This window comes from Bos grunniens, chromosome 6 (genome assembly GCF_055505025.1).
Source record: "Bos grunniens cultivar Pamir isolate PY7600 chromosome 6, Bosgru_T2T1.0, whole genome shotgun sequence".
Taxonomy (NCBI): Eukaryota; Metazoa; Chordata; class Mammalia; order Artiodactyla; family Bovidae; genus Bos; species Bos grunniens.
In genome coordinates this window covers 73,651,042-73,677,134 of record NC_141170.1, presented here as the reverse complement: position 1 = coordinate 73,677,134, position 26,093 = coordinate 73,651,042, and the positions used below count along the sequence as shown (strand labels likewise).

The following is a 26,093-nucleotide window of genomic DNA, read 5'->3' as shown; positions in this document are numbered from 1 at the left end:
ATTCACCATAATCATCTATTTATTTGAACATATTTTCTCAGTGTTCATATCTACAAATAGAATTGATGCTGAATCCTGTCTTATCTAGCAGTAACTAGTATTCCTCTACTAACATGTGCATGTGAGTTCAGTCACTTCAGTTGTGTCTGACTCTTTGTGACCCCGTGGACTATAGCCTGCCAGGCTCCTTTGTCCATGGGATTATCTCGGTGGCAAGAATACTGGAGTGCGTTGCCATTTCCTCCTCTAGAGGATCTTTGCAACCCGGGGATTGAACGTGGGTCTCCTGAATTGTAGGCAGATTCTTTACCATCTGAGCCACCAGGAAAGCCCACTAACGTGAACTACAGACCAAAAAAAATAAATAGCACCAGCACCATTCACCTCACTAAAAGATACATTTCTGTAAAAATATGCCATAGGAAGTTATATCAGAGTAAGCCTTTTATAGATAAAGTCATAAACTTTGGATAAAATATAAAAGCAATTATTTGAAGATGCTGAAAAGTAACCCAAAGCAGGCAGGTGGAATTTTAAGGGATGGCTACTGTTCAAAGAATTGAAATATAATGAGTGTGATTTTATGCTCATACATCTTTTTTATCTGAGGGCATTGCTCAGTCTGCATTGTGAAAAGCAGCTGAACTCAGAAAACTACAATATTAATGGCTTAAGGAATTAGAGAATGGAGCCTGGGGCTTCCAGAGCAACTGGAAATTGAAGATGAAATTCCTGAAAAGGAAAGAGTAGTAGAGGAAAAGAACTCCAAAGCTGACACATATACTCAGCCAAAATCCTTGGTTGACTCCTAAACTCTATGTACATAGGGTAAAAAATTAACTGCCTACTAGAATACATCAACATTTATCAGAGGAAGGATAGCAGCATCTAGAGGCTCTACAATATGCATATATATACATCTATAATATCTAGTACACAATAAAAAAATTAGCAAATATATAAGAAACAGGAAAGTTTGACTCATAGTTTAGGGAGAAGGTAGTCAATAGAAACTGACTCCAAGATGACTCAGATGTAAGAATTAGCAAAGACTTTTTAAAAATTATAGTTGATTTACAAAGTTGTGTTATTTAGGTTCACAGCAAAGTGATTACATACATAAATATATATATATATCCTTTTCAGATTATTTTCCATTATAGATTCTTATAAGATATTGAATGTAACTCCCTGTCTTATACAGTAAGTCCTTATTACTTATTTTCTATTTAGTAGTTGTATATGTTAAACTCCCAATTTATCCCTCCCTCACATTTTCCCTTTGGCAACCATAAGCTTGTTTTCTATTTCTGTTCAGTTCGGTTCAGTCACTCAGTCGTGTCCGACTCTTTGTGACCCCATGAATTGCAGCACGCCAGGCCTCCCTGTCCATCACCAACTCCCGGAGTTCACTCAAACTCACGTCCATCGAGTCGGTGATGCCATCCAACCATCTCATCCTCTGTCGTCCCCTTCTCCTCCTGCCCCCAATCCCTCCCAGCATCAGAGTCTTTTCCAATGAGTCAACTCTTCCCATGAGGTGGCCAAAGTACTAGAGTTTCAGCTTTAGCATCATTCCTTCCAAAGAACACCCAGGACCAATCTCCATTAGAATGGACTGGTTGGATCTCCTTGCAGTCCAAGGGACTCTCAAGAGTCTTCTCCAACACTACAGTTCAAAAGCATCAATTCTTTGGTGCTCAGCTTTCTTCACAGTCCAACTCTCACATCTGGTTTTATTCAGTTCAGTTCAGTTGCTCAGTTGTGTCCGACTCTTTGCGACCCCATGAATCGCAGTACGCCAGGCCTCCCTGTCCATCACCAACTCCCAGAGTTCACTCAGACTCATGTCCATCGAGTCAGTGATGCCATCCAGCCATCTCATCCTCTGTCATCTATTTCTATTTAATAAATAAGTTATTTGTATTATTTTTTTGATTCCACATATAAATGATATCATATGATAGTTCTCTTTCTCTGTCTGACTTACTCCACCTAGGATGATAAATTCTAGGTCCATCTGTGGTGCTGTAAATGGCATTATTTCATTCTTTTTTATGGCTGAATAATACTCCACTCTGTGTGTGTGTGTGTATATCTGTGTGTGTGTGTGTGTGTCTTGTTTAACCATTTCATCTGTCAGTGGACATTTAGGTTGCTTTCATGTTTTGGCTATTGTAAATAGTGCTGCTATGAACTTTGGGGTCCATGTATCTTTTTGAATTAGAGTGTTCTGTGGATACATGCCCTCTGTGGATACATGCCCAAGAGTGGGATTGCTAGATCATACTGAAACTCTATTTTTAGTTTCTTAAGGAATCTCTATATCGTTCTCCATGATGGCTAGCAAAGAGTTTTAAACAGTTATTATACATTAGGCGGGAGAAGAAGGGGACAACAGAGGGAAAGATGGTTGGATGGCATCACCGACTCAATGGACATGAGTTTGAACAAGCTCCAGGAGTTGGTGATGGACAGGGAAGCCTGGTGTGCTTCAGTCCATGGGATTGCAGAGTCAGAGACGACTGAGCAACTGAACTGAACTGATACACTGTACAAGGACATGAAAAAGTATATCGTCATAATAATGAGTTAGCAGAAAAACTCAGCAGAGATACAGAAACTCTAAAAAGAGAAGGGGGGAATGGAAATTCTAGAACTGAAAAGTAAAAATTTTGAAATAAAAAATTCACTGGGTGGGTCCAGCAGCTAATTAGAAATGGCTGAAGGATTGGCAAACTTAAAAACAGATTAAGAGAAATTATTCCAGCTGAAAAACAGAGATAAAAACTATTGGAGAAAATGGACAGAGCTATACTAATCTTTAAGACGATACTGAAGAGCTTAAAGTACCTGTAATAAGAATCACAGAAAGGGAAGAGAGTGGAGTAGAAAATTTTTTGAAAAAATAATGGCTGAGATTTCCCCAAATTTGGTAGACTTACAAATCTGGTAAACTTACAAATTAAGAAACCGAACAAAACCCAAACAAGGTACATATATTAAAAAAAGAAAAAGGAAGAAAATTATTAAAAAGTCAATGAACTAGAGAACAGATAATCAATGGACCCATAGATGGCTTTTTGAAAAAAACTAAAAATTTATATAAACTTCTAGCTAGATTAACCAGTGTTTAAAAAGAGAAAAATGCAAACTACAATATCAGGAATGTTTGGAAAAAATGACGAGGCCCTGGCTCTCCGGGACTTCTAGTGGGGGAAACATGTTAGTCATACAAAGAAATACAGGTATACATTGTGGGAAACATGAGAGAATTCTGCAGGGGAGGGAGAGGCCGATTTGGGTTAGAGAGGGGCACCTCTGCAAAGGTAGATTAACATCCACCCCCGCGCTCCACAAGCAGTAACTTTAGCCCCGCCGGGCGTCTTCCCCAGTTTAGGGAGACAGGTGGCGGCCGGGCCCCGCTTAAAGCCCCCGCACTTCCGCGCAGGCGCGGGGGAGGCGCGAGGTGGGGCTCGGCGGGCGGGCGAGCGGGCGGGGCAACCGCCTGGCGGGCACAGAGCTGGACAGTGTACTGGCTAGGTTTCTTCGGTCTGACCCAGAGGCTCCGGTGCCCCGCGATGCCGAGACCAGACCCGAACGCCTCGCCTCTCTGAGTCGGTCTCAGCGCGGAAGGCACAGAGGGAAGCCATGGCGGAGGCCTCCGAGCCCGGGAGGCCAGAGTCCGCCGGCAGCGGGAGCCTGGAGGAGGACGAAGAGGACGAGGAGCGGGAGCCGCTGCTGCCGCGGATCGCCTGGGCCCAGCGGCGGAAGGTCGCTCCGGGGGGCGCTGTGAGGCTGGAGACTGCTGCCGGGGAGGAAGGTGCGGCCTCCCCTAGCCAGGCCAGCGACCGGGAACTGCCGCTTCTGCCCCGGGATGCGTCTTTCTCCTCCTCCCCGGGCTTGGGGCGCCAGCGGAGCTCGCCCACCAATCTGGACCGGAACCGCCCCGTGGGTTCAGGTGCGACCCGGCTCTTCCCTACTCCCGCGCCCTGCCAGAGTGCCCCTCTCCGCCGCGCTCAGCATTCAAGCCCCTCCTCGGGTCCCTGCCCCCGGCTTCTTTCTCGGTCACCCGCTAGCCCTTGCCTAGTAGGAAAAACTGTTCTCCAGGGATCTCGTCCTGAGCACCGGCCGAGGGTTCAGCTGTGTCACCTCGCCTTTTTCTCCCCCATCCCCGGTCCCCCGTTTACTCGCACCTTCTCCAGGGGCTATATAGGCTGCTTCTCCTGACACCCGAGGTGGTCATTAAACTCCGATCCTTGGGGCCGCCCCTAAGAGTGATCCTAAACTTTTGGAATCAGGAAGTCTTAACACTGTAAAATGACCTAAGTTGTTTGCTCAAGTTTGGCTTTAAAGTTTTGGCTTAAGAACCCTGAACTACCAAGAAAGTTCGTGAATTTGCAAGGTGGATGACAGTCAAGAGATAGCAAGAATATCCGGTTGCCACTGGGACACGTTTCAAAAACTTTTAAAATATTGTTATTGTGACATTAGCCAGAGGGGGCAGAAGCAGTTGAACTTCTGTACCTGCTTTCTCTCTTGCAAAGTTTTCTTTCTCGAGACTTTCTTATTTTTATACAGAAAAAGGAAAAACCGTTTCACTATTAAGCAGACTGACAGCCTCAGATGAAAGAGAGGGTAATTGAAATGTTGAAAGGTAGTAAAATTTAGGCACGAAGCTGCAGGCATGGGTATTTGTTGGTAAATGGAACTTTTTGGCATAGATGGGTTGAATTAGACTAATTTAAAAAATAGAATAGACTTGTAAGCGTCCTAGGTAGCGCTGGGACAGGCTTGTTTTGTAAAATGAGCCTGATAACACTTGATCGGTGGTGGTAAGGATGGTTTAAATGAGGTAATGTTTGCATTCTGCCTGGAATATTGCTCTGCACATGACAGCTTAAAGAAAAGACACAGAAAATGTAGTTTGCATTATGTTGCTGAAGTTTTTGTGGAGTAGGTAGATTTTACATATTCTGCTACTGGTACATTAATGGGGCTTCTGCACTTGATAGAGTAGGTTACTCTAGTTGTAATTATGGTCAAATGGTAGAGTAAATGAATCAAAGAGGCCCAAGGGAAGCAGACTTTAATGAAGAAAGCTTTAACAGACTGGTCTGACTTACAGGTCAGCTAGCTACCATTATAATGTTAACTTTTGGATGCATCGACAGTACAACATTTAACAGAACAATCAAACATGGATTTGGAACCAGATCACAAATGGATCCACATTCACCCAGCTACATTGATCATAATGCTATATATTACCTAGAAACCTGTCTGTGAAGTCACTGAGATTTGTGTGGCAAACTTGCCTTTTTCTACCCAAAGTTACTGTGTAGCTAGATTTTAAAAGATACTAAAACCTTGAAAATGTGTTTATTCTATGAAGGTAAGGTTTTGCAAACAAGTGATATTAAAGCTGCTGCTGCTGTTAAGTCGCTTCAGTCATGTCCGACTCTGTATGACCCCATAGGCAGCAGCCTATCAGGCTCCCCTGTCCCTGGGATTCTCCAAGCAAGAACACTGGAGTGGGTTGCCATTTCCTTCTCCAAGGCATGAAAGTGAAAAGTAAAAGTGAAGTCGCTCAGTCATGTCCGACTCTTAGCGACCTCATGGACAGCAGCCTACCAGGCTCCTCTGTCCATGGAATTTTCCAGGCAAGAATGGGGTGCCATTGCCTTCTCCTGATATTAAAGCTAGGAAAAGTAAAAGCGAGGATAGAGTATAATATTGGAATACAAATGGATTATTAAAGAGAATTTTAACCTTTTTAAATGGCAATAACATTTATATCTCAATTGATGTTTTTCTGAGATCTTCAAGGCTTCCCTGGTGGCTCAGATGGTGAAGAATCTGCCTGCAATGCAGGAGACCTGGTTTCGATCCCTGGGTCAGGAATATCCCCTGGAAAAGGGAATGGCTACCCACTCCAGTATTCTTGCCTGGAGAATTCCGTGGACAGAGGAGCTTGGGGACTACAGTCCATGGGGTTGCAAAGAGTTGGACACGACTGAGCAGCTATCACTTTTTTTTTAATATTTCATTAATTCTTAGAATAGCACAGCAAGTTAGCTGGGTTAAGTCATCCTGGGTATGACTTATGATGGGAAATGAATGAAAACTTCGATGACTAGTAGTTGATAGAACTTCAGCTGTAACCCAAAGTCAAGGTCCAGAAAGTGGAAAAGCCAGACTGAACCTAGTTCTTTGCTGTAGATCCCCAACTGTTATAAAATAATTGTTACCTTTATTTACTTATTACCAAGGTCTTATTTTTAATGGATTTTAAAATAGTTTTGAACTACAAAAGCTATTTTTAAAATTTCAAACCATTCTCCTAAAAAGTTTGATTAATTTAACTGATAAGTCATTATTTTTTGAATTCATTCATTTCCTTTGTTCTTTACCATCCAATTTCCATGAAGCCACCTCTCTAGTTCCAAGATATTCTTGTCTTTAGATTGATATTAGCATCATTTATCAAGCTTAACTATTCTGTGTATGTAAATAGGAGCTTTATGTACTTTAACCAGTGGAAGACTGGCCTAGCTCTGTTATCTTTACTTGAACAAGGCGTGTGGCAAAGTCTAGAACCAGCGTAAACATCGGGTTGTTGGAGCAGTGTCAAAGTAGAAGAATTAGTGGTATTCCTTTGCTAGTTGTCATTTTAATCAATGAGTTAGAGAGTAGTAAAGATAATAATAGTTAATACCCACAAAACAATACGTGCAGGGCAAGTGCATGTGTTTCATATAATTTATAACCAACCCTATGATATTAGCACTTTTTAAAAATTCTCATTTTAAAGAAGCACAGAGGTGAATCGAAGGTTCCAGTTGATATAAACCAGAAGCACTTAGCAGTTTTTGTTGGAGAGCCTAGTGATTAGAGAATGGTGTTAGAATTTACAAGCTACCAAAGTAAAAGAAAGTGTGTGTTTATAAGCCATTTAATGATTCATGGTGGCTTATAAATGTATGAACATAATAAAGTCATTTAAAAGTAGGGAAAATTATGAGAATGGGAAGTAAGAGTAATGAAATAAGATGGAGGCCAGAACAAGACTACACAAAATTAACATCACTTGATGCAGGCAGTGCATGAATTTGATTTTTAAGATTACTGACCTGGCAGCCTGAGAGAAACACAATCACTGTGCCCATAAAGTTAAAACAGACTAGTTATTTGAAACAAGACAAAACTGGCAAAGGATAAACTGTTAGGTATTCTCTTGGAGAAGAGACTATATGCTGAGTAATACCTTGGTAATAAAAGTGAAGACTTTCATAAGAGTGTCTCATACAACTTCCCTGAAGTTCATTTCAGTGGAAGTAATTCTAGTGGGTGATGTTATCAGTATTGCTGGATATAGATTCCAGATGCTGATAGTCTGGCTTAATTTAGAGGAAGGTATTAGAAGAATAGATAATCTCATGGGTCTTGACAATCTTCCAAAACTGAGCTTTTGAAAAGTAGTGAGCATCAGTGTGTTGGAGAGTTTTCCTCAAACCACTAATTAGAATGCACTTGTTGCAGAGATCCAGCATTCAGTCAGCAAATGTTTCAGTGCCTTCGGGCACCAGTGGAAATCCAGCCCTTAGGGAAACAGTGGTGACCAGATACCAAATGGATGTCCAGTCACCAGCCCTGTCCTCGTGGAACCTTATAACTTAATGGAGGAAACAGTCAATTAAAACGGACAGTTGTAACAGGATATATGTGCTTCATGGGGAAAGCTGACAGTTCCTTGGAGCCCTGCCCTGGGTATAGGGGCCAGGGAAGACTTCGCAGAGGAAATAGCATCCAGTTTGAGACTTGAATAACACTGGCACCCCCGAGGTTTCCAGTTTAGTTTGGATCATCAAACTTGTGAACCAGCTACTTTACATTTTAGAAGATATTCTGGCCAGTGGGTAAGATATATTCCCAGCCCTTAGGTGAGGAAGAGTTCATCTTGATTTACTTATTTAAAATGAGAACTTGATAAGTTGCTATGCATACCTATATAAAAGTAATTGTTAACAGGTTATGCAATGGGTTCTCTTAATCCATTTTCATTTCTACTTACCAAAGGATCACTTGTAGCCCTTAAGTGTGGTTAAGGGTTTGTTGATAAATACTTCTCACATTATTGAAGGTCTGCCGTGTGTCAGGCACAGGTTTAAGCACTTGGTGTATATCACAGAACAGAACAAAGATTTCTGCCCTCCTGGGACCAAGATCATTTTGTTACAGCATTACAAGTAGTCAGATGGAGCTGAAGGATGGATAAAAATTAGCCATAGGAAAGGAACTTGGCATGTACATCAAAACAGCATGTGTGAAAGTTCAGAGGGTGGGCTGGACGCCTTGTGAAAAGTGAGGAATTTGAATAGGACTGGAGCTTGTGAGTCCCAACGGGAGTATACAGAGGTAGAACTGACAGTCTCCTCAGAAAATCTGAATATTTTCTAGTACAGAGACAAATCAAAGTTTCACAGTTTATTCCTTAGAAGGAGTAAAAGTAATATTAACTGAACAAAATTTAAAGAAAATATAGCTATTTAAGCCCCTCAGCTATTAACAATCAAACCAAACAATGACAGCAAACCTTCAAACCAAATATCCATAGCACATATATCTTGAAGTGGTATAACTTAAGAGTGTATTCTCCAAGTTAAACTCATGGCTAAATATACATTTAAGTAACTGAAAGTTGTAGGATGTAATTGTGAATTATAAAACAGAAAAATCTACTGAAAAATAATTATTTTGATTTTTAGAAAAGTTGTTATGTAATCGTGTTGCTTTTTTTTCTTTTCCGGTAGTAATTAGACAGGACCAGTTGTCTTCCAAGTGCCTTTCTGGACTGTGATGGTATATCCAGACCATCTTCAAGTAACGCCAGTTTTCATGTAGGGAGATAGTTTCGTTTATCCAAAAGAATTGCTCAGGGAAGGGACAAGCTAAAGAGAAAGGGATTGAAAACCTGCTGGCTGACTGTATAGGAATGGTTCAGGTTTGGATTGAAGCTGAATTATTAAGTGTCCGGAGTATGATCCTGGGCTCCATGAGAGTCACAAAGGCAGGTTCTATGATGAACTCATAAAGCTTAACCCATAAAGCAACCTGAAACATGTAATGGTAATGTCAAAGTCTGCACATAGTTTCCAAAAGAACTGCTTTAGTACGGGATGGGAGAGACCAAAAGTGGCCCAAGAGTTTAGCCAGTTCAACGTGAATTAGTATGACAAGACTCCTAAACAACGATTGTAATACTAGAGTACTTCTTATTTTGGTATAGTGTCAAGACTGAGAGCTGTCTCTGTTCTCCGCAATGGGTTGCTCGATTCTGGAGACCATATTTTTAAAAGGCACATTGGAAAACTGAAGCATGAAGTCGGAGGGCAACTCGGATGCTGAAAAACCTGAGAACACTTCCATGTGGAAGGAGGCAGAGAATAGAGGAATCTTAGGGGAGCATGAAATGGTCTGCAGCTATGTGAAGGCCTCTCCCTGGGAAGAGAGGAGTAAGTAGACTTTTGTTTTGCTCCAGGTGGCAAGTCTAGTACCTTGGGTGAAGCTACAAGGAGACCTGTTTCTGAAAAAGAAAAGTTTTATATTTAAAAAAAAAAACAACACAAAAAGTATCAACAACAAAAAAATGAGTATCTCTTTTTGGAAGTGTTTAAACATTGGCCCAGAGACCACCTGCTGGAGGTGTATTATAGAAAATACACCAGTACTGGGAGCAAAATTGAGATAAATAACTTTCCAACTTCTTTCTTGTTAAAAGCCTTGACCTAGAAGAAGTATCATTTGATTAATGTAGTAATTATTAGCATATTCTGCCATATAAGTAATACTTTATTCATTTAAGTGTTTATTAAGAACCCACTAAATGCTGATCCTTCTTCCAAGTGCTAGGACACACAGTGAATGAGAAAGACAAAGTTTCTCCCTTCATTCTTTTTTTTAATATAAATTTATTTATTTTAATTGGAGGCTAATTACAATATTGTATTCGTTTTGCCATACATTGACATGAATCTACCATGGGTCTACATGTGTTCCCCATCCTGAACCCCCTTCCCACTTCCCTCCCCATACCATCCCTCTGGGTCATCCAAGTGCACTAGCCCCGAGCATCCTGTATCATGCATCAAATCTGGACTGGTGATTTATTTCACATATGATAATTTACATGTTTCAATGCCATTCTCCCAAATCATCCCACCCTCTCCCTCTCCCACAGAGTCCAAAAGACTCTTCTATACATCTGTGTCTCTTTTGTGTCTCGCATACAGGGTTATTGTTACCATCTTTCTAAATTCCATATATATGCATTAGTATACTGTATTGATGTTTTTCTTACTGGCTTACTTTACTCTGTATAATAGGCTCCAGTTTCATCCACCTCATTAGAACTGATTCAAATGTATTCTTTTTAATGGCTGAGTAATAATCCATTGTGTATATGTACCACAGCTTTCTTATCCCTTCAAATGCTGATGGATGTCTAGGTTGCTTCCATGTCCTGGCTATTATAAACAGTGCTGCGATGAACCTTGGGGTACACGTGTCTCTCTCAATTCTGGTTTCCTCACTGTGTATGCCCAGCTGTGGGATTGCTGGGTCATATGGCAGTTCTATTTCCAGATTTTTAAGGAATCGCCAGACTGTTCTCCATAGTGGCTGTACTAGTTTGCATTCCCACCAACAGTGTAAGAGGGTTCCCTTTTCTCCACACCCTCTCCAGCATTTATTGCTTGTAGACTTTTGGATAGCAGCCATTCTGACTGGCATGAAATGGTACCTCATTGTGGTTTTGATTTGTGTTTCTCTGATAATGAGTGATGTTGAGCATCTTCTCATGTGTTTGTTAGCCATCTGTATGTCTTCTCTGGAGAAATGTCTGTTTAGTTCTTTGGCCCATTTTTTGATTGGGTCATTTATTTTTCTGGAATTGAGCTGCAGGAGTTGCTTGTTTATTTTTGAGATTAATTCTTTGTCAGTTGCTTCATTTGCTATTATTTTCTCCCATTCTGAAGGCTGTCTTTTCACCTTGCTTATAGTTTCCTTTGTTGTGCAGAAGCTTTTAAGTTTAATTAGGTCCCATTTGTTTATTTTTGCTTTTACTTCCAATATTCTGGGAGGTGGGTCATAGAGGATCTTGCTGTGATTTATGTCAGAGTGTGTTTTGCCTATGTTCTCCTCTAGGAGTTTTATAGTTTCTGGCCTTACATTTAGATCTTTAATCCATTTTGAGTTTATTTTTGTGTATGGTGTTAGAAAGTGTTCTAGTTTCATTCTTTTGCAAATGATTGACAGGTTTTCCCAGCACCACTTGTTAAAGAGATTGTCTTTAATCCATTGTATATTCTTGCCTCCTTTGTCAAAGATAAGGTGTCCATAGGGCATGGATTTATCTCTGGGATTTCTATTTTGTTCCATTGATCTATATTTCTGTCTTTGTGCCAGTACCATACTGTCTTGATGACTGTGGGTTTGTAGGAGAGCCTGAAGTCAGGCAGGTTGATTCCTCCAGTTCCATTTTCTTTTCTCAAGATGCTTTGGCTATTTGACGTTTTTTGTATTTCCATACAAATTGTGAAATTATTTGTTCTAGCTCTGTGAAAAATATCATTGGTAGCTTGATAGGGATTGCATTGAATCTATAGATTGCTTTGGGTAGTCTACTCATTTTCACTATATTGATTCTTCTGACCCATGAACACAGTATATTTCTCCATATATTAGTGTCCTCTTTGATTTCTTTCACCAGTGTTTTATAGTTTTCTATATATAGGTCTTTAGTTTCTTTAGGTAGATATATTCCTAAGTATTTTATTCTTTTCGTTGCAGTGGTGAATGGAATTGTTTCCTTAATTTCTCTTTCTGTTTTTTCATTGTTACTGTATAGGAATGCAAGGGATTTCTGTGTGTTGATTTTATATCCTGCAACTTTACTATATTCACTGATTAGCTCTAGTAAATTTCTGGTGGCGTCTTTAGGGTTTTCTATGTAGAGGATCATGTCATCTGCAAACAGTGAGAGTTTTACTTCTTATTTTCCAATTTGGATTCCTTTTATTTCTTTTTCTACTCTGATTGCTGTGGCCAAAACTTCCAAAACTATGTTGAATAGTAGTGGTGAAAGTGGGCATCCTTGTCTTGCTCCTGACTTTAGGGGAAATGCTTTCAATTTTTCACCATTGAGGATAATGTTTGCTGTGGGTTTGTCATATATAGCTTTAATTATGTTGAGGTATGTTCCTTCTATTTCTGCTTTCTGAAGGGTTTTTTATCATAAATGGATGTTGAATTTTGTCAAAGGCTTTCTCTGCATCTATTGAGATAATCATATGGCTTTTATTTTTCAATTTGTTAATGTGGTGAATTACATTGATTGATTTGAAGATATTGAAGAATCCTTTCATTCCTGGGATAAAGCCCACTTGTTCATGATGTATGATCTTTTTAATGTGTTGTTGGACTCTGATTGCTAGAATTTTGTTAAGGATTTTTGCATCTATGTTCATCAGTGATATTGGCCTGTAGTTTTCTTTTTTTGTGGCATCTTTGTCAGGTTTTGGTATCATAGAATGAGTTTGGAAGTTTACCTCCCTCTGCAATTTTCTGGAAGAGTTTGAGTAGGATAGGTGTTAGCTCTTTTCTAAATTTTTGGTAGAATTCAGCTGTGAAGCTTTCTGGTCTTGGGCTTTTGTTTGCTGGAAGATTTCTGATTACAGTTTCAATTTCTGTGCATGTGATGGGTCTGTTAAGATTTTCTATTTCTTCCTGGTTCAGTTTTGGAAAGTTGTACTTTTCTAAGAATTTGTCCATTTCTTCCAAGTTGTCCATTTTATTGGCATATAATTGCTGATAGTAGTCTCTTATGATCCTTTGTATTTCTGTATTGTCTGTTGTGATCTCTCCATTTTCATTTCTAATTTTATTGATTTAATTTTTCTCCCTTTGTTTCTTGATGAGTCTGGCTACTGGTTTGTCAATTTTATTTATCCTCTCAAAGAACCAGCTTTTGGCTTTATTGATTTTTGCTATGGTCTCTTTTGTTTCTTTTGCATTTATTTCTGCCCTAATTTTTAAGATTTCTTTCCTTCTAACCCTGGGGTTCTTCATTTCTTCCTTTTCTAGTTGCTTTAGATGTAGAGTTAGGTTATTTATTTGACTTTTCTCTTGTTTCTTGAGGTATGCCCATATTGCTATGAACCTTCCCCTTAGCACTGCTTTTACAGTGTCCCACAGGTTTTGGGTTGTTGTGTTTTCATTTTCATTCGTTTCTATGCATATTTTGCTTTCTTTTTTGATTTCTTATGTGATTTGTTGGTTATTCAGCAGCATGTTGTTCAGCCTCCATATGTTGGAATTTTTAATAGTTTTTCTGCTGTAATTGAGATCTAATCTTACTGTATTGTGGTCAGAAAAGATGCTTGGAATGATTTCAATTTTTTTGAATTTACCAAGGCTAGATTTATGGCCCAGGATGTGATCTATCCTGGAGAAGGTTCCACGTGCACTTGAGAAAAAGGTGAAATTCATTGTTCTGGGGTGAATGTCCTATAGATATCAATTAGGTCTAACTGGTCTATTGTATCATTTAAAGTTTGTGTTTCCTTGTTAATTTTCTGTTTAGTTGATCTATCCATAGGTGTGAGTGCGGTATTAAAGTCTTCCACGATTATTGTGTTACTGTTAATTTCCCCTTTCATACTTGTTAGCATTTGTCTTACATATTGCGGTGCTCCTATGTTGGGTGCATATATAATTGTTATATCTTCTTCTTGGATTGATCCTTTGATCATTATGTAGTGTCCTTCTTTGTCTCTTTTCACAGCCTTTGTTTTAAGTCTGTTTTATCTGATATGAGTATTGCTACTCCTGCTTTCTTTTGGTCTCTATTTACGTGGAATATCTTTTTCCAGCCCTTCACTTTCAGTCTGTATGTGTCCCTTGTTTCAAGGTGGGTCTCTTGTAGACAACATATATAGGGGTCTTGTTTTTGTATCCATTCAGCCAGTCTTTGTCTTTTGGTTTGGGCATTCAACCTATTTCAGTTCAGTTCAGTTCAGTCGTTCAGTCGTGTCTGACTCTCTGTGACCCCATGAATTGCAGCACGCCAGGCCTCCCTGTCCATCACAAACTCCCGGAGCTCACTCAAACTCACGTCCATCAAGTTGGTAATGCCATCCAGCCATCTCATCTTCTGTTGTCCCCTTTTCCTCCTGCCCCCAACCCCTCCCAGCATCAGGGTCTTTTCCAATGAGTCAACTCTTTGCATGAGGTGGCCAAAGTACTGGAGTTTCAGCTTTAGCATCATTCCTTCCAAAGAACACCCAGGGCTGATCTCCTTTAGAATGGACTGATTGGATCTCCTTGTAGTCCAAGGGACTCTCAAGAGTCTTCTCCAACACCACAGTTCAAAAGCAGCAATTCTTTGGTGCTCAGCCTTCTTCACAGTCCAACTCTGACATCCATACATGACCACTGGAAAAACCATAGCCTTGACTAGATGGACCTTTGTTGGCATTTAAGGTAATTATTGATATGTATGATCCCGTTGACATTTACTTTATTGTTTTGGGTTCAAGTTTATACACGCTTTTTGTTTCCTGTCTAGAGAAGATCCTTTAGCATTTGTTGGAGAGCTGGTTTGGTAGTGCTGAATTCTCTCAGCTTTTGCTTGTCTATAAAGCTTTTGATTTCTCATTCATATTTGAATGAGATCCTTGCTGGGTACAGTAATCTGGGCTGTAGGTTATTTTCTTTCATCACTTTAAGTATGTCCTGCCATTCCCTCCTGGCCTGAAGAGTTTCTATTGAAAGATCAGTTGTTATCCTTATGGGAATCCCCTTGTGTTTTATTTGTTGTTTTTCCTTTGCTGCTTTTTATATTTGTTCTTTGTGTTTGATCTTCATTAATTTGATTAATATATGTCTTGGGGTGTTTTGCCTTGGGTTTATCCTGTTTGGGACTCTCTGGGTTTCTTGGACTTGGGTGATTATTTCCTTCCTCATTTTAGGGAAGTTTTCAACTATTATCTCTTCAAGTATTTTCTCATGGTCTTTCTTTTTGTCTTCTTCTTCTGGGACTCCTATGATTTGAATGTTGGGGCATTTAACATTGTCCCAGAGGTCTCTGAGATTGTCCTCATTTCTTTTAATTCTTTTTTCTTTTTTCCTCTCTGTTTCCTTTATTTCTACCATTCTATCTTCTACCTCGCTTATCCTATCTTCTGCCTCCCTTATTCTACTGTTGGTTCCCTCCAGAGTGTTTTTGATCTCATTTATTGCATTATTCATTATATATTGACTCTTTTTTATTTCTTCTAGGTCCTTGTTAAACCTTTCTTGCATCTTCTCAATCCTTGTCTCCAGGCTATTTATCTGTAACTCCATTTTGCTTTCAAGATTTTGGGTCATTTTCACTATCATTATTCGGAATTCTTTATCAGGTAGATTCCCTGTCTCTTCCTCTTTTGTTTGGTTTGGTGGCATTTATCCTGTTCCTTTACCTGCTGGGTATTTCTCTGCCTCTTCATCTTGTTTATATTGCTGTGTTTGGGGTGGCCTTTCTGTATTCTGGCAGTTTTTGGAGTTCTCTTTATTGTGGAGTTTCCTTGCAGTGGGTGGGGTTGGGCGGGTGGCTTGTCAAGGTTTCCTGGTTAGGGAAGCTTGTGTTGGTGTTCTGGTGGGTGGAGCTGGATTTCTCTCTGGAGTGCAATGCAGTGTCCAGTAATGAGTTATGATATGTCAGTGGGTTTGGAGTGACTTTGGGCAGCCTGTATATCGAAGCTCAGGGCTATGTTCCTGTGTTGCTGAAGAATTTGTGTGGTATGTCTTGCTCTGGAACTTGTTGGCCCTTGGGTGGTGCTTGGTTTCAGTATAGGTATGGAGGCATTTGATGAGCTCCTATCGATTAATGTTCCCTGGAGTCAGGAGTTCTCAGGTGTTCTCAGGATTTGGACTTAAGCCTCCTGCCTCTAGTTTTCAGTCTTATTCTTACAGTAGCCTCAAGACTTCTCCATCTCCTTTCGAAGACAATGGGCTGCTTTTCTGGGTGCCTGATGTCCTTTGCCGGCATTTAGAAGTTGTTTTGTGGAATTTACTCAGCGTTCAGATGTTCTTTTGATGAATTTGTGGGGGAGCAAGTGGTCTCCCTGTCCTATTCCTGCACCATCTTAGGACCACCTCCTAAGACCACCTCTTCATTCTTAAGAATTTTCATGGACTAGATCTGAAAATAGTATATCAATTTTATGAACATGACTAAATACGTGGATTATTTATTGTTTTAAGTAGGTTAAATATGCCCAAGGGCCCTTTTTGCGATATTTTTCTCAGCGTAAGCTTTTAAAAATTAGTAAATAATAGTTCTATGTCTGAATTAAGGCAAGTTTTAAATTAAGGAAAGTTTATAGTTTGAATTTTCATAAGATTTACATGTAATAACATTTATATGCCTTTCAAAGAAAAATGTGAGTATTTAACATCTACCATTTTAAATGATTAATTATTAATTCTGCAAATATTTATTGAGTGCCTCTTATGTTCCAGGAACTATAAAGAGTTGGGTATGTAGCAATGAAAGAAATACTTGTCTTCTTGGAGCTCACAAAATAGCTAAGTTATATGATAGGTTAGGTGATAAGTGCTAAGCAGAAAAGTAAAGTGGAGGTTAGGAGATATTGGGTAGAGTCTTGGGGGCCAATATTAGAACTTAGATTTTTTTCTTTTGAATAAGATGGAGAATCACTGGGCTGCCCCATGAGTGAAAGTGCTGGGTCCTCACCACTAGACCGCCAGGCAATTAACTGACTTGGGTTTTAGAAGGATTCTGTAGCTTCCCTGTTGAATATAGAGAGGAGATCCAATAAGAGACTCTTGTGACAATCTAGGCTAGAGTTGATAGTGATTTGAATCACATGGAAAGAATGGAGATTGTAAGAACTGGTTAGATTCTGGATGTTCATTTAAGGTGGAGCTACACAACCTGCTGATGGATTGGATGTGGGGGGGTGAGAGAGTGAGGTCATGGATGATTCCAAAGCTTTTCACAAGAGCACCTAGAAGATTTGGGATTTCCAGTAATACAGGGAATACTGGGAGTGAGGCAGTCGAGAGAAAATGAATTGAGTTTGAGGCAGTAAAGTTTGAGCTGTCTGCTAAACATACAAGTGGAGAAGCTGGGTATAGTAGTCTGGGGTTCAGGGCAGAAGTCCAGGCTTGAGATATTAATCTGGAAGTCATCAGTGCTAATGAGGAAGAAGAGGACCATGAACTGAACCTGGGCTTTCCAAAGTTAAGCTGCTAGGGAGATGAGAATGAGCCCACAAGAGACTGAAAAAGAGGAGCCGATGAAATGGAAGGACAACCTGGAGAAATGGCATCTTGGCAGTCAAGTGAAGTCAAGTCAAGTTTTATGTGTTTGTGGAAATGATCCAATAACAAGGGAAATACTGATTCGGGAAAAACTGCTGAAGACATGTCCTGAGGTAGGACTTCCCTGGTAGGGGTCAGATGGTAAAGAATCCACCTGCAATGTGGGAGACCTGGGTTCAATCCCTGGGTCAGAAAGATCCCCTGAAGGAGGGCATGGCAACCCACTCCAGTATTCTTGCCCAGAGAATCCTCGTGGACAGAGGAGCCTGGCAGGCTACAGTCCATGGGGTCACAAAGTCGGGCACAACTGAGCAACTAAGCACACAGTCAGAGAGATAGGACTAGTATACAAAGTGGAAGAGTCAGCCTTAGATTTTGGGTTGTTTCTGTACAGTAATAAGCAGAAGGCAGAGAATGTGAAGGGGTAAATATGATGCTGAGGGCGGATGATCATTTTTCCTGCTTGCTTCTGTTTTCTTCTTGAAATAGGAAACTAGATCATCTACTGAGATGAAAGAGTTTGTTGGGAATATGAAGAGAGGAGAGTGTATGAGATAGTTGTCCAGAAGAGTGGGAGAGTCTGTGTATCAGGGAAGTTGTCCTAGTTTGGGATGTTATGATAAAATACCCTAGCCTACGTGGCTTTTGAACAACAGACTTTATTGCTGTTCTGGAGGTTGGGAAGTCCAAAATCAGGGTGTCAGCATGATCAGGTTCTTGGCAAGGGCTCACTTCTTGGCTTGCAGATGGCAGCCTTCTCCCTGGGTCCTCACATGGCCTAACTCTATTGTGGGATCCCCACCCTCATGGCCTCATCTAAGCCTAATTACTTCCCCCTAAGTCCCCCTCCATATATGATCACACTGGGGAATAAGGCCTCATTGTATTTCAGAGGAACACAAGCATTCAGTCTTTAACAGGAATGTAGTATGCTCCCCAGACAACATGAAGAGTCCAGCTGAGGTTTGTGGGGTTTTTTTTTTAAAGGGGAGACACCAGGCGTTGTGTTTGGCAAGTTCAGCTGTCCAGGCACAGGCATAGTCAGTAGACAGTTGGATGTAACCAGGATTGAGATTTTACAGGTAACTATGATGAGGAGTGGGAAGAAGAGAGTGATTTTAGTGATGATGAACCATAATTTATGCTAGCCAAGGAGGGACACAAAGCAGGTGAAGACCCTTGAATAGTATTTGGTAGATCAGTGCTTTAAAGGTCCTAGTGGGATGGAAGAATTTTTGGACTCAGGGAGCCAGAGGCAGTGAACTAGGAAAATAGAAGATGACTGAAATGCTAAGTGTGATGCGGTTGTAGGTATTGGTGATGATATATCTGAGGAATGACTGCTAGTGCAGGCTGAGGTTGGATGAAGAACAAAATCACTGGGAGGGAGGAGTTCAAGTTAACACACAGAATTTGTGTGATTTTTTTTCAGCATAGGAAATACTGTTTTCCTTGTGTCTTAACTTGATACTTAAAGTGGGGTTAAAAAAGAAAAAAAAAAAAAAAAAAGACATCGAAGTACTCCATGGAAAAAAAAAAAAAAAGTGTTTAGTCACTCAGTCGTGTCCAACTCTTTGTGACTCTATGGACTGTAGCCCTCCAGGCTCCTCTGTCCTGGCCGGAATACTGGAGTGGGTAGCCGTTCTCTTTTCCAGGGGATCTTCCCATCCCAAGGACTGAACCCGGGTCTCCCGCATTGCAGGTGGATTCTTTCCCGTCTGAGCCACCAGGGAAGTCTACATTTTTCTGTGCCTAAATGTCTTAACACTGGTAACCTAATCTAGTATTACAGGTCCATGTTGTGAGCTCATATGTTGTCAGCTATTCTCATAGCTGGTCTTTCTTCTTTTTTGGCATTCTGTAGTAATGTTTTTCTTAATGTAATAATTGTTGATTCTTCAGAAATGAACACATTTTTGGATGATCCAGAATTTGCCGATGTTATATTGAAAGCGGAGCAAGCAATAGAATTTGAAGTTTATCCAGAAAGAATCTCTCAAGGTTCAAGTGGAAGTTACTTTGTGAAGGATCCTAAGAGGGTGAGAATTTCATAGACGTACTATATATAACAGACCTTTTGGAAAACACTAATTTAAATGTGAAGTCATTGTGAGTTTCTGAAGATATTTTCCTAATAAATCTGGTTGCACCCTCTTTTCAGAAATAAAGGTCAGTTTATTTTTAACTAAAGCACTCTTGTTTAAAACTAGAGCTGTTTGTACAATTTCCGTTTTATTATTTTAATACTTGGCTTCAAGTATTTATTGAATACTCAACATTCAGCTGTGGATTTGTGGGGTTTATATTCACAAGTCCTTGTTGTTTAGTTGCTAAGTCGTGTCTGACTCTGCGAGTCCATGGACTGCAGCACGCCAGGCTCATCTTTCCTCCACTATCTCCTGGAGTTTGCTCAAATTCATGTCCATTGAGTCGAGTGCTATCTAACCATCTCATCCTCTGCAGTAACTAAGCAGAGTTTTCTTTTACCCTCAGAATATTTTTTCCAGCATTATTATACCAGAGAAGGATCCTGGGCAGTTTGAAGTTTGAAGGCATTGGAATGTGACAAAATGAAATGAACCAAAGAATAATCCTTCGGCAGAAAAGAGAACCTGATATGGACTTTGTTCAACTCAGTTTAGAATTTTTCAAAAATCTGTATTATCATTTCTAAAAGCTTTCTGAATGATGCGTAGCCAGCAGTTCTTTTTTCAGGAGGAGAAACAGATTATAATTCTACCCAAATGTTTTTTCAAAGACTGAAGTTAAATTTTTTATAACAGTCTTTTTGAGATTTATATATATATATATATATATATATATATATGTAGGTAGTGTCAATGTCTCAATCTTTATTCCAAGCTTGATTTCTTGATTTGTTCTTGTTGACTTCTTTATTAGTGACTGAGACTTTACTGCATTATAAAACAATTATATACTTATAATAAGATTTTTTATTTCTTATCTAAGGATAATTCAGCTTCTAAACTTAATATGAATATATTTTATCAGACCAATAATAAAGACAGTTCTAACAGGATATATATGCTTGATGGGGAAAGACTTTTAGACATCCATAAGCAGTTTTTTTAAGAGGAGAGAATTTATTCAAAATTGGTTCATAAAAAAAATTGAAAAAAGTAGGAGAATCTGGCAGCATAGATGTCACTATAGCCTATCATTTCCTTTGTATCTTAGAGATGGCTTTTTGTCATTGGATTTATTCATTTAACAAACGCTTGAATGCCTACTATATGCCAGGTACTGTTCTGAGTACTGGTAATACAGCCCTCACAGAGAAAGTCCCTGCCCTTTTAGAATGCACACCTACTGGGAAAGTAGATAATTAATAAGCATAAAATTTGAATATTTAATAGATATTGAATAATAACACTGTTTGACCTAGGTCACTGATTTTCAAACATTTTAAAATCAGCAAAAAAATAAATAAATAATAAAATCAGCAGAACTCTTTTTTAACTAGGGCATCCATTATGTAAAATGGGTGAAACCAGAGGATGGGGTCTCAGAGCCCTCTCCTCTCACCTTCTCTAGGGTTTCTCAGAGCACAGTTTGAAAACCACTATCTCAAAAGATTATTGATTTTAGATTGTTGAATAAGAATGCTTGTAAAACTGTGACTGGAATTAAAACTCTTAATTATTAAGGGTTATGCCCAAATCTGTGGTGGGAAGAGTAGAAAAAGACCAGAATGTATGTTATGGATTATCATCTCCCTATGTTAAAAGTCTAACAAAGTGTTTACTTTCTTCCTATATAGAAAATTATTGGTGTGTTTAAACCCAAATCAGAAGAGCCTTACGGTCACCTGAATCCGAAATGGACCAAATACGTTCACAAGGTCTGCTGCCCTTGCTGCTTTGGCAGGGGCTGCCTGCTTCCTAACCAGGGATACCTTTCCGAAGCTGGTGCCTACCTTGTGGATGAAAAGCTTCATCTGGGCATTGTACCAAAAACAAGGGTAAAGGAGACATTCTTTCTATCATGTACTTCTGGTATCAGATCAGATCAGATCAGATCAGTCGCTCAGTCGTGTCCGACTCTTTGCGACCCCATGAATCGCAGCATGCCAGGCCTCCCTGTCCATCACCAACTCCTGGAGTTCACTGAGACTCACGTCCATCAAGTCAGTGATGCCATCCAGCCATTTCATCCTCTGTCGTCCCCTTCTCCTCTTGCCCCCAATCCCTCCCAGCATCAGAGTCTTTTCCAATGAGTCAACTCTTCGCATGAGGTGGCCAAAGTACTGGAGTTTCAGCTTTAGCATCATTCCTTCCAAAGAAATCCCAGGGCTGATCTCCTTCAGAATGGACTGGTTGGATCTCCTTGCAGTCCAAGGGACTCTCAAGAGTCTTCTCCAACACCACAGTTCAAAAGCATCAATTCTTCGGCGCTCAGCCTTCTTCATAGTCCAACTCTCACATCCACACATGACCACAGGAAAAACCATAGCCTTGACTAGACAAACCTTTGTTGGCAAAGTAATGTCTCTGCTTTTGAATATGCTATGTAGGTTGGTCATAACTTTCCTTCCAAGGAGTAAGCGTCTTTTAATTTCATGGCTGCAGTCACCATCTGTAGTGACTTACAGTATACAGAGTCTAAAATCGTGGTTGGTAATCCAGAGTCACATATGACTAGTAAATTGATTCTGGTGTCAGTCAGTTGGTTCAGTCACTCAGTCGTGTCTGACTGTTTGTGACCCCATGGACTCCAGCATGCCAGGCCTCCCTGTGCATCACCGACTCCTGGAGCTTGCTCAAACTCATGTCCATTGAGTCAGTGATGCCATCCAACCATCTATCCTCTGTTGTCGCCTTCTTCTACTGCCTTCAATCTTTCCCAGCATCAGGATCTTTTCCAATGAGTGTAGACGCACAGAATATCCAAGGGAATATCTCTTTCTCACGTGAGCTGAGATGATGCTGACAAAAAGAAGAGAAAGAACCAGCATTTAGAAAGCTGAAAAAAATCAGTGATCTAGAAATTCTGTTGAAGGTAGAGATAACTAACATACTCAGAAGATTCCTGTCTTTGTCTCTTTGGCCTTTATACATTTTTACTTAAATTTCTCTAAATCTTCCTTCCTAATTCTACATACTTCTTTCTTCCACTGGCCAATTTTAGGCTGCCTCTCTCAGAAAGAAATACATATGTGCCATTTAACTAACTTTGCAAAGTCTCTTAGCTTTTCTGTTTTAGATTCTCAGGGGCATTTAGTATAGCATTAAACTTCACTCATTTGTAGCATTAGTGTGAGTTCCATGGTGTATGTGAATAGACATACTACAATGCAAATTCTAATAGCCATTTCTCTAAACTGTACATTTCTAGGTGGTTTGGCTTGTCAGTGAGACGTTTAACTACAGTGCAATTGACCGTGCAAAATCTAGAGGCAAAAAGTATGCTTTAGAAAAAGTGCCAAAAGTAGGTAGAAAATTTCATCGGATAGGACTTCCTCCTAAGGTAAGTTACTGTGATGAGCTTTGGGAAGGGTGGGGGGCGCAACGGAGGGCGGGCAATTCATCATATATTGGGCTTCCCAGATGGCACAGTAAAGAATCTGCCTGCCAGTGCAGGAAGTCCAAGAGACACGGGTTCAATCCTTGGGTCAGGAAGATCCCCTGGAGAAGGAAATGGCAACCCACTCCAGTATTCTTGCCTGGAGAATCCCATGGACAGAGGAGCCTGGCAGACTACAGTCCATGGGATCACAAAGAGTCAGACACAGCGAAGCACACACAAACTTCAACAAACTTCATCACATATCACCAGAGCTCTGTAGGCTCTGTGCTGTCGGCTGTGGATATATTAGTAAAAACGGTTTTCTCATCTTCAAGGGCTTGTAGTAACAAGCAGTCTCAACACAATATAATAAAGCTGTTAATGATGATTAAGTGCAGAGAGCTTAGAGTGAGTAGAGGAGGGATATTTAATCCAGTTTGGAGAGCTGGAGAATTTCCAAGAGGAGATTGCACCTAAGGCTTTATAAAGTTACAGCTGAAAGTATAGGCCTAGAATTAGACCCAGACTGTACTCCAAGCCTCTTCACCAGTTAGCTCTGAGACCTTGGGCGAGTCTCTTAAATTCCAAGCTCCAGTTTCTATAAATCGAGGATGACAGAAACTACTAGGGTTGTGAGAATAAAGTGATAAAGTTTATTTCAGGTACTTGGTATAGTCCTTGGCACATAGTAAATGGTAGTAACCAGGTTTACTCACTACATATTAAATTTTGTTTTTTCCTTATCATAGGTTTTAAATAAACCTAAGGGATGATTAGCAACTAGCTCAGCAAGGGTAGTGAAGGTTATGGGAAGAGCATTCTAAAAAAAGCACTAGACTTTTTATTATTTTTTTTTAATATATTTAATCTGCAATTTTTTTGTCTTGTTGTTGCTATGCATTTATTTATATAAAAGAATTAGAGTAAGAACTACATGGTTAACTTGTCTTTATTATTGTACTCCAAGTAAGCAGGAAATTTTGAAAACATTGACAAGGCTTGTTACTCCTTGCATATGCTGAAATAATTTCCCTATTTATGACTACTAACACCTCATTATGAGTGCTTTAGAGAAAACATTTAGGAAATCATTAAAATTTCATGCTGGCAACAAGTCACATAAAGTGGTAAGAGATGTTTATTGTTGGCATCACCATCCAGCTTGTAGGATTTTAATTCCCCAACCAGGGATCGAACCCCCAGCCCCTCAGCGGTGAAAGCATGTAGTCCTAACCACTGGACTGCCAGGGAATTCCTGAGATAGATTTTCTTTGTAGTGATTTGCTTGTATTTATGAAGCCAGCTTCCCTGATGGCTCAGGCAGTAAAGAACCTGCCTGCAAGGCGGGAGGCCTGGGTTCGATCCCTCAGTAGGGAAGATGCCCTGGAGGAGGAGATGGCAACCCACTCCAGTATTCTTGCCTGGAGAATCCCATGGGCAAAGGAGGCCAGCTAGGTTACCATTATCTATGTGTTCTATGCTTTTAAATTTGTATTTCCTTCTTTAAAAAAATTGTTTAATGTTAACAGCTCGTAATTTTAGTGATACGAAACCTTATAATTATGACATATCTTCAAGGAAAGGACTTTTTTAAAAACCACTGTAGAGGTTATGATTAATTATTTAAAATTTATTATAGGATCTTTAAGCTGCATAGTCAAATAATTCATTCATTTTAAAAAATAAGGTTATTTTCTCTTGTAAAAAAGAATTTTAATGTATTTTTCCAGTAAGATAAAATTACATTATTATTAAATAGCCAAGAGAGGTACAGGTTTGCTCTTCATAATTGAATTCATTTTAATAAATATTTTTAGAAAATAGCATTCTCGTTGAGAATATTACCTTGGGTACATGTGTGTATTTTATTTTTCAATTATCCTAAAATAGCTTCTATGCTCCTTAAAAGTCTAGGATTGATCATTCTTTATTTGCTATGTATTCTTTATGTGATTATTTTAAATTAATGTATAAGAATAGTTTTCTTGATAAATGTGGCTTATGTAAATTAGTGTTAATTTCAGTTTTTCTTATTGTGTTTATATAAAGTATTTTATGACAGTACTGCTGAGAAATTTTAAAAGTAATTCCTTTGTTCTTGTATTTTCTTTTCTAACTATAATTCTTAAAATTATAGATTGGTTCCTTTCAGTTATTTGTTGAAGGTTACAAGGAGGCTGAATATTGGCTTAGGAAATTTGAAGCTGACCCTTTGCCTGAGAATATTAGAAAACAGTTTCAGTCACAGTTTGAAAGATTAGTTGTTTTGGATTACATCATCAGAAATACAGGTATTGAAGTTCTCTCATTTGTTTACTCACATCTTCTTAACTTTCAAACTGTATTCAACTCTTGTTTATCCAAGTCAAAGATGTAAAGTTTTGCTGCAGTAGTCTTAAGGCTACTTTTTGAAAAAGGCAAAGTCTTTTTTCTTTGCCTGCCTTGGAAAGCAGAAATGTAGTGCTGACTCTCCCAGGCAGAATTAACCTCATACTGGAGATTCTGACTCAGGGCGGACTCCTGCCCCAGTGATAGTGGTGAGTACCTGTCCCTCAGGTGGAGTTGCTTGGCAGCAGTACAAAGCCTGCTGGAAATTGGAGATGTTATCTGCATAATATGAATAATTAAAACTTGATTGTGTAAGTTGTTTTAGATGCTTATTTTGACATTAGATGACTGTTGGTACAGTCTGTAAATACAACAGACTCTTAATTTTTTCTGTGCTGGCAGGGAGCAGTGACGTTGTTGATAACTTGAAGCAGTGATTCCCAAATGTGGTTCCCTGGTCTGTTTTAGGATCAGTGTTATGTGGGCCCAAATGCATCTTCTGGGAACCCATCCCAGTCTACTGAATGTAGATCCAGCAGTTAGTGTTTTAACAGGTCTTATGGGGCTTCCCTGGTAGCTCAGTCAGTGAAGAATCTGCCCGCAGTGCAGGAGACCCAGGTTCAGTCTGAGTCAGGAAGATCCCCTGGAGAAGGAAATGGCAACCCACTCCAGTATTCTTGCCTGGAAGATCCTATGGACAGAGGAGCCTGGCAGGCTACAGTTCATAGGGTCACAGAGAGTTGGACATGGCTGAAGCGACCAAAGTACCACCCACCAGGTAATTCTGATGTACTCTGAAGCTTGAAAACTCTAGTTCAGAATTTTTGCTCATTTATACTAGTTTCTGAAAA

The 26,093-nt window shown here is 39.7% G+C and overlaps 1 protein-coding gene across 4 annotated transcripts in view; it reads left to right on the top strand.

Moving 5' to 3' along the window:
• PI4K2B (phosphatidylinositol 4-kinase type 2 beta) overlaps window positions 1–26,093 on the top strand; it is a 104,839-nt gene that overhangs the window by 65,159 nt on the left and 13,587 nt on the right. For 2 of the 4 annotated variants that reach the window (XM_086407779.1, XM_086407780.1), the window contains exons 3-6: window positions 19,291–19,427; window positions 21,170–21,370; window positions 22,744–22,875; window positions 25,052–25,205. In XM_086407779.1, the coding sequence (XP_086263905.1) occupies window positions 19,291–19,427; window positions 21,170–21,370; window positions 22,744–22,875; window positions 25,052–25,205 (624 nt within the window). Of the gene's footprint in view, window positions 1–3,485; window positions 3,962–9,289; window positions 9,516–19,290; window positions 19,428–21,169; window positions 21,371–22,743; window positions 22,876–25,051; window positions 25,206–26,093 lie in introns of those variants that run through there. The other 2 variants (XM_086407778.1, XM_086407777.1) reach the window with 2 other exon arrangements.